At 33.8% G+C, this 9045-nt stretch overlaps 2 protein-coding genes across 3 annotated transcripts; one reads left to right on the forward strand and one right to left on the reverse strand.

Annotated features, from left to right (window-relative positions):
* The first annotated feature begins 638 nt into the window (after positions 1 to 638).
* On the forward strand, positions 639 to 3282 carry LOC139852344 (uncharacterized). 2 transcript variants are annotated; one of them, XM_071841618.1, is made up of 8 exons: positions 639 to 928; positions 1653 to 1793; positions 1893 to 1985; positions 2063 to 2189; positions 2277 to 2386; positions 2482 to 2562; positions 2780 to 2859; positions 2931 to 3282. In XM_071841618.1, the coding sequence occupies exons 1-8, from the start codon at positions 641 to 643 to the stop codon at positions 3148 to 3150; spliced, it is 1140 nt and encodes a 379-aa protein (XP_071697719.1). In that variant the 5' UTR covers positions 639 to 640; the 3' UTR covers positions 3151 to 3282. The 2 variants fall into 2 exon arrangements, with proteins under 2 accessions (XP_071697719.1, XP_071697720.1); XM_071841619.1 differs by lacking the exon at positions 2931 to 3282 and having other exon boundaries at positions 2780 to 2863.
* An 885-nt stretch (positions 3283 to 4167) lies between these two features.
* Positions 4168 to 6980, reverse strand: LOC139852343 (protein POLLENLESS 3-like). The gene is made up of 5 exons (XM_071841617.1): positions 6738 to 6980; positions 6117 to 6329; positions 5562 to 5710; positions 5223 to 5291; positions 4168 to 5077 (listed from the first exon to the last, which is right to left on the reverse strand). The coding sequence occupies exons 1-5, from the start codon at positions 6978 to 6980 to the stop codon at positions 4177 to 4179; spliced, it is 1575 nt and encodes a 524-aa protein (XP_071697718.1). The 3' UTR covers positions 4168 to 4176.
* Positions 6981 to 9045: the final 2065 nt, after the last annotated feature.

Genomic DNA, 9045 nt, shown 5'->3' on the forward strand with positions numbered 1-9045 from the left:
TACTACTTACATTGCTTTATTTGAAATTTCAGATATTTGGATAATCCGATATCCGAATCCGAAATTTCGGATACCCGAAAATCGGATATCCGAAATTTCGAATTCGGATATCGGATGACCGAATTCACTATCCGAATTTTCGGATATCCGAAAATTCGGGTATCCGGTTTTGAATACCCCTAATGGTAAGTAAAGATTATTATGTCTTTCATATCCTTATATACCTAAACTATTACATGAACGAGATATATAAATGTATTACGTATTATGTATAAAACTAGAGCTATCAAGCTATAAATGAATTGTGGCCCGATATACAATTAAAGCTAATGGGCTAACAATGGTCGGTCATCTAACACTTAATGTTGAATCACAAGCTATCTCTATCGATTTGTTTCAAACCATTATTAATCTATAACATGAGTGGTAAATAAAACTACAACAAACTTAACCAAACGTACACTTTTACAATTAATAAAAGAATTGAGAGGAAAGAAAGGGAAAAAAAAACTGAGATGAATTATCCAAAGCTTTCACAATATTGTAATCAAATGTTTAACCCATACTTAGTGGGCCTTGGATTTTATAACTTATACTTCTCCGGAATCAAACTTTAGACCCATCAACAACTAAAATAACCATGTTCTCTTCTCCAATTAGCTTTAGGGCCTTAACCATACTGAAATACTCAAAACATACCCTCATACGCACCACCACCACCATGGCTGCGCCACCCATAACCACCGTCTGCTCCGGTGACCTTACCATTGATAACAGACCCACCACTATTAGCTTACAAGAATGGCAAGCTTGGGGTACTGATTCCCCAATACCCACTCAAGTGGATCAAATTGTTAATGAGATGATTGTTTTAGAGAGAGAAAATAATGCCCAGATGAAATTCGGTGGGCTTGGTGGTAAATTAAAGGTATCAAGAACTCAGACCTTATTTCCATTTATGATTGTATTTTTCAAATTTTTTTTTTTTTTTTTTTTTTAATAAAGTTTTGATTTTTATACGTTTATGTTCAATTGTGAATAATGGGTGTTATTCACTATAAAATTTTATCCAATTTATCCATAATGTAAACAGCTAAAATCTCAGTTGAGGGTATCAAGAATTCAAACCATATTTCTGTTCTATCGATTAGAGTTTTATTTTTTGTAAAGCATCGCTTTTTTTATGAGTTTTAGTTCAATTGTGAAAAAATGAGTGTTTTGTGTCTTAATATGTTATCCTACACACAATCAATCACAATGTAATATCTAAAATTTGATGGATGGTGATATGAGCTGCCAGTACCCCACTTGCTAAAAGTATTATGTATAACTGCTCTAATAAAAATGGGTTGAACTTTGAATCAACTTGTGAGGTTAAGAATGGTACCACGGCCTTAAGTTTTCTTAATTTTGTATTGGTAACTCATGAATGTGGTCCACAAGTTTCTCAATGCTATCTTATAATGCCAATTTCGGTATTTGATGTTTAGTATACTTGTTCAGATGGGGTGACTAGGGAGTATGTATTTTGTTGAACGTAAACTTTACAGTCATCAATGTGGGCTCGATTGAGGTTAACCAACGTGTGATTTTTTATAACTTTCGTGATGTATGCTGAAAAACTTATATTGTATAAACATGTCAAAATGCAGGGGCCTTTAAAGACTGAAGAAGATAAAAAGCACAGAGCAAAATATAGATCATTAGATGATTCCGAACAAAAGCTACATTTCTTTTCCGCTAGACAAATAGCATGTCGTTTACTTGGAAGCCGGGGTTACCTTTGTCAAAGGGTATATCATGCCTCTTTCTTCGTTTCGTTTATCCCAATTTTCTAATTTTTTTAATTACTTAGAATAATAAGTTTGGTTCACTTTTAAACAATTATATAGTGTTGGCTTCCTCGTGAAGATTGCATGTGTTCAAGGGTTGTCACTTGTTCTCTTTGGCATCGAATCTGCTTTTGGTTATATATGCATCCAAAGGTACATATAAAACCTATTTTCCCATTTGTTTACCGTTGCTTTTGTCGTTAGCGCATGTTTTTCTTTTTATGTTGTAGGATTTCTTAAGGCAAAATAACACAGGGAAGTTATTATGGCAAGTATTTGGTACCGACGCAGCCAAATTATGCATATTTGGCATTGCCGAACATGAAGAAATCATGTGGAATGCCTTTATGAATTCCGGTCGGTATATTTATACCATATATTTGGTCATTTGAAGAATTGCTAATTTCTTTCTTTAATTCTTATAATGTTAAAAAACAATCTTAGGAAGAAACAACGTTTGGTGCCTTTATCCAAATAACAATGCACCTACGAAGTCCGTAGAGGATAGCTTTGCCGGATATACATCAAATAGTCTTCTCTCTGAACCAAACTCGGTACTTACATTTTGTCATCAAAAGTATAAAGTGTATCAAATAAGCACCCAATCCTCACGTGCTAATTGATACTTGGTTTAATTATATATCTACAGATAGATGTGGGTGAAACGTTGAACTTTATCTTGCTTGATGGTACATGGAGCAATTCAGCTGCAATGTTCAGGCGTTTGCAGGTTAAATCGTATATGAATTGAGTATTTATTTGTACAATGAAATTCAAATTGCCAAAATGTACAATGAAAGTCAATATATTGGAGGGTAGTTTGGGTCATTGATAAGTAATCCATACATTATGTTTCTTGTAAAATATATATATCTTTTATCTTTTAAACAATTACAATTTTGTTGCTTGAAAGAAACTAAGACTCAAATACGAGAATTGGTTTGCAGGAACGAGCGGGTAAAGTATGGGGAGTGGATCTTCCTTCGATATCACTCACCGCTGGTGCATCCGCAATGCATAAACTCAGGTAATATGTGTTTTCTGTTGGAGGTGGAAATTTTGACCCATTTACTTATTGACGGGTCAATTAAATTGCAGGCCTCAACCATCATGGGACCGAACATGTACAGCAGCAGCCGCAATCGGGCTACTAGACGAGCTACATCTTGTTTCACAGTTTAACTCTTTAGGGTTGGATAAACAGGCTGAAGCTGTTGAAAATAGTGTTGATGTGTTGTTGGCATCACTTACTGCTCGAAGGGTTCGTATGGGTCGTTCCATCACTCGTTGCCAAAAACACTATGAAGACTTGTGTTAACATGATTACTCTCAGTAAAATGATCATTTTGTTTTTGATTATAAATAGTCCACATCGTATCTGACAAAGGGATACAACTTTAGTTACAAATTTTGCAATGAAGAAATGATATTATTGATGACAATTAGTATATACCATAAATGAGATTATCTCATGTTACAAGTGTGCTTCACATTATTTTCTTTAACCAATCAGAGATGTTTACCTCTTGCAATAATATGTATCTTGAGTGTTTAACTTTAATGATTTTATTTTATGATACATTATAAAAGGATATATAGATAACTCCATCTACCATAAAGTATGAATAAAGTGATCCTAAGGGAGATTGTGATAGACTAAGGGTGCGTTTGTTTACCTCTTAATGGGATGGTTCAGTACTGAATTATGAACCATACAACATTCGGTGTGTTTGTTTCTGACCCTTGAATAACATATGGTGTTGAATGGTTCAACATTCAGTGCTGAACCATTCAGAGTTATAACACTCTCGTAACCATTAAGAGGTTAAGTTTTATGTAATATTTTTCTTAAAACGTTTCCAAAACGTGTATCAAATAAGTATGTTGAAATTTTTGTTAATGTTAAACGATAACAAGTTGATTTAATCCATTCATATTGTTTATTCAAAATGATTATTAAACAGCTTATTGTCATTCAGATGATGAATCATTCAGTGCTTAATCATTCAGATTTATCAAATGCACTCTAACCAATGCATGTATAGCAGGATTTTATATAATACAGTAAAATACTATATATAGTTGATAGTTGATGTATACTTTATGTTAACATAGAGGTGGTAAAGACCTTTATTGGTATCTTTCAATATCAACAACTGCAAGACAATATGATCAATGAACACCTGGTATATTTCATATTTCATATATCTATATTCTAAAAGACATAATGTTTCATACATTGTGTACACCTTACTTTCACTACTTACAAAAAAAATGGTGCTATATTAGCACAAACTCATGAAAACAGTCATCAATTAGATGACTCATACCTAACTTCTCTTACTCAAAATCTGCCATTGGCACAATCAGAGCTCTCATACCCCATGTTTTCCTTCTGTACAGGAGACGAATGCCAATAGTTTTCATCTTCATTAACACTTTGACTCCTCTCAAAAGTCAACGACCGCTTCACCATTTGACTTCTACGACACGTGGCAGTCCCCGGCTGCGATTGATATCCATCTCGCACGCCCAAAGTATTAAACTTTCCATTCATTATGTTGCAATCCTCATTTTCATCACCATAACAACTGCTAGATTCAAGCAAAATCTGTTCATCATTCACATTACCATATTCATCATTCGAATTATAACACTTGTTATCAGAGAGCATATTCTGTTCATCTTCTTCAACCATATCAGCCCAACTTTTCTTGTTTCCAGCATCTGTTACAACCTTCGATTGACTTTGCGGTTCCATCAAGGGCATTACTGGGATTTCACTCTTAATTTCTGCAGCCTTTTCAAAATGTAATTTTCTCAAACAACCAGCACCAGATTCAGGTCGGACCCAGTCTCGTCTTCTAGGTTGCGTGAACGGGACCTGGGGCGTACCGCTGACTGTACACGGAGAAGCATACGGCCTCTTAAATCCAGGATCTGAATCGCTACGTTTTCCTTTTGTCGATATTTCAGCTGAATCAGTTTCCTTGTTTCTACTAAGAAACAATGAGAAAGATAAAGGGTTGCTAGTATGACTCTTTTTCTCCATTTCCAATTCATTCATAACTTGGATTGCACGATCGTATGACTTTGCATACGACTCCTCCTCCGCATCCCGGTTTCTGTTTGAAACTTTGACCGTACTCAGCAGAAACTTGGCTTCAGTCATGTTCCCCATGTACATCAAACAAATAGCAAGATTACACCTCTTGTTTTTATCTTGATCCAAAGAAAGAGCTTTTCTGCATCATAAAAGTTCAAATTTAGGTTCAATAAAACAACTTTAGGCAGAAATGAGCACTTTTAAGAACTACGAGAACATAAAAAATACTACAGTATCTTTTTGCGTTTCGCAACCAAAAGATGAGTTTATAATAAAGCAAGTACCTGTAAATTTCTTCAGCTAATTTATAATTGTCTTGCTGCAAGTGAGCCCACGCCAAGTTCCCAAGTAACCTGTTTATTGAAAAAGAATGATCATTAATGGAATAATAATACAATACACTTTCTTAAAGAGTAAGGTAAATGCAGTTTAAGAAAATGGGTTGTAGTTACCATAAGTATCATTTGTAATTGCAGTTTTTTTAGTCATATAATATATTCAGAAAATTTGCCCCCGTGTAATGTTTTTAATCACACGTAAACTGGTTAAAACACAGTTTTATGTTCCTTATTTACTCCTTAATTCATGAAGTTATTAACGGGCCTGCTTCCAACATATTTTACCTTGAATACTCTTGCCCGATAGTGATTTGAATTTTCTTCCCTTGTGATCTCGCAAGCTTCGTTCGATTTCCATCTATGGATGTAGCTTCCTCGATACGTTTCAGTTTCAGTTGAAGCAATACTATCTGCTCATCGATCCGTCCCAATCTCTGGTAACATGAAAATGATCAGTTTAAAAACATTGGCGTATTAATTTAATATATTGTCGACTAAATTGGTTTATCGTACAAGCAAACTGACTTTTTAAATAATCACTAAAAGGATGAACTCCACATATTACATATGTGAGAGATCATGGGACGGAAACCGTAACTTTTTGTAATTAAGTTGCAACCAGTTGCCTAAATACGCTCGTTCTTGAGATAGATAATTCCATACTATCATTATTGGTTTCTGTTACGAAAAAGCAAGATGTAAAAACAATGTGTTTTGCACAAATGAGAGATTTCAAGACAAACCATTGCTTTTTTGCACATGTATTCTCAAGAACAATAGCCAATTTCTTTTTAAGCACAATAATTGTAATGTCTTTATATCCGAAAAAAGATTATATACCTTGTACAATTCCAGAAGAATGTTGTCAAGTGAATCTTGTGCATCATGAGGGCATAGATGACGGAATGATTTAATCGCTTCAATTGCCTCATCGGATCTATTCAACTGTTTCATCACTACCGCCATATCTTTCAACGCACTATCAACTCGATCACCCGAGTTTATAGCAGCCCAAAACAGTGATACCGCCTTACTTGGATTGTTATCCACCAACTATCAACAAGACCACAAAATTCAAGCAAATTAGATTCAAATTCGTTAACACGGTCAGTCAGTTAGTCTTTTTCACATATACATAGTGTTCAACTGTTCATAACAAAATAAAGATCAGTTAATTATAATCAAAGAATGCCATAATGAACAACAGATCAAATCTTTTAAAAATGATCTAATACCATTCCCATGATTTGACTTTTTCCAAGTCAAACTAACAAAAATTCAATTTCAATACTCATTTCAATTCTTTTCTTTTTCTTTTTAAAATTCTCAATAAACCTTCAAAATCAATAACATAATCAATGCATTTTACATCAGTTTACTTAATAATTTCATCATAAAATAGTTTAATTTCAAAAAAAATAAAAATAATCAAAATATTTGACCTAAAAGAAATAGATATACCTGAACATGTTTGGCTCTGACGTAGGGTGAATCACCGGCGGGGACTTTATGAATGACATGAAACAGATTACTGTTATTAGATTGCGACGGCGTATATTTTCTTTCCGGTAACGGCGACGGACGGTTCTGGCACGGCGGAGATGAATATGCATTTGAAGAATAACTCCGTTTCTTCTCCGGCTGAGGGGTGGAGAACGGAAAACCTCTCGGAGTTGAATTCATTGAGTCTTTGTGAGTCCACATTGTTAATCATCAAATGATTTGAAAAATGGTGTTTAATTTTGATCAGAGAGATCAAGAATAAGAAGGTGTGTGTTAGGGTTTAGTGATCGAATACGAATGTTAACGGTGGACTGGATTCTGTTTTGGCAACTTTCTTTTACCTTATTTTATATATCCACTTATACATATTTAAAATTTTCATATTCTTTTTTAATATTAAAAAAATTCTTTCATTTAAAGTTAAAACTAGTAAAATGGGCTCGCGCGATGCCGCGGGGCCTTTCGGGTTACGTATTCATAGTTAACGGAGCGTTATGTATCTACATAAGTAAAAACGTTTTGCTACGAGTGATTTTTGATACACGTAGTTAGTATAGGTGTGTATATGTATTTAATATATCCGAGGTATTTAGTGTTTTTTTAGAAGTGTCCGTTTCGCGTATAGTTAGTCCCGTTGTGTTCGCAAGATTTTTTTGAGTTGAACGGTGGGTTCGAAAAAATTTAACGCGAGGCGAGCGGAAAGATATGTCCCGTTAAAAATACGGGTGAAGTTTGATTAAGATTTTTAATTAAAACAATAAGTTTCATTTTATACTCTTAATATGGGGACCTAATTTAAAAAGTTTGAAATAGTGTGAGAGGTGTTTGGTTTTTTCCCCTCTTTTTTCCACTATTGTCGTTTTTGACCAAAAGTGGGTGGGAATGGAGCCTAAACGAACAAATTTTTAGTCCCCATTAGTATATATGGTTAGTATATATAGTTAATGGTTAATGGTTAATAATAATTACTTATATCGTCCTTTCTAAATATATATATTGCTAATTATACTCCTACTAATTACAGCAGTAGTTACTAATCAAAGCATTGTTATCCATTGTATTGTAATTAATATTACTAGTTAAATATCCGCGGTTTCGCGGGTTTTATGAAATGATAATATTTTAAAACAATCTTCAACCATTATAACACAAATATATGATATACCACTCTCACCAAAATAATCAACAACGGGAACCGCAGAAGGGCCAGACTCATTACAAACAGATTTCGTTCATCTCTCGTTGCTTGAAATTATGCAATTTTAAACTAATTGGCGATCAATAAATATAAACAATGTTATTACCAATTACCAAGCTCACAAAATGCAATTACAAATCAAGACCACTGCAAAAGCCTAATCAACCAACATATATAACTTCATGTGATAAAGAGAAGAGTCATACCTTCATGTGCCACCTAAAAATGAAATAAAATCAAAATATTTACATGAGTCAAGGTATACAGAAAGATATTTGTGGAAAGAATAGGTAAAATAGGTTTAAAATCACTCAAATAGTAGTTTAAGTGTATAAAACCTCTGTATTCATTTCACTCTGAAACTAATAATATTTTAACGTATCATAACTTGTGTGTTGATACGTGAAAAATCAACTTTAAAAGTTAGTACTACAAATATGGACGATTTAGAGTTTTGGTTCAACCCATGTTTTGACCCGTTACTCAACATCCATTTAACCTAAACTTTTTTTAGCATAATCCGAAATAGTAGAAACCGTGAGTAATAAATCATCTTTAGCACTAAATATTACTAACACTACAGTCAGCGTTACGCTCTAGCAATGTGTTCATAGTTGAGCTTTCCTCTGTTCTAAGAGAGTGCCAAACAAAAAGGTGCAATATGGAGTCATTCCATTATGCATGTATAGAAGATAAATTATGAATAAATCTTTATAAGTTTAGACTACATGACCCAATGCAGATTAGTAGACAAATATGGTTGGTTCTCATCGGGTCAAAGCGGTCAATGCTTCGTTTGATTTTTCTAACCTTCATGATAAACCAAAACAATAGTTGATACCTAAAGTTATTTCAAAATTATGATTCAAGTGTCAAATTTTTACCATTACTATCGGAAGTAAAGGACCGAATATCTTCTCGATCATAATCAAGGACTCTTATGGTACATCAAGCAAAATGATAGGAGAAATCTTTCTGAAACAGACAAAAAACAGCATTAGTTGCAGGTCTGGTAATCCTTACAACATAAAATTTGGGCAGGCCCAACCTGGGTCATTTTTTTTAATA

The sequence above is a fragment of the Rutidosis leptorrhynchoides genome, chromosome 6 (assembly GCF_046630445.1).
Source record: "Rutidosis leptorrhynchoides isolate AG116_Rl617_1_P2 chromosome 6, CSIRO_AGI_Rlap_v1, whole genome shotgun sequence".
NCBI classification, from domain to species: domain Eukaryota; kingdom Viridiplantae; phylum Streptophyta; class Magnoliopsida; order Asterales; family Asteraceae; genus Rutidosis; species Rutidosis leptorrhynchoides.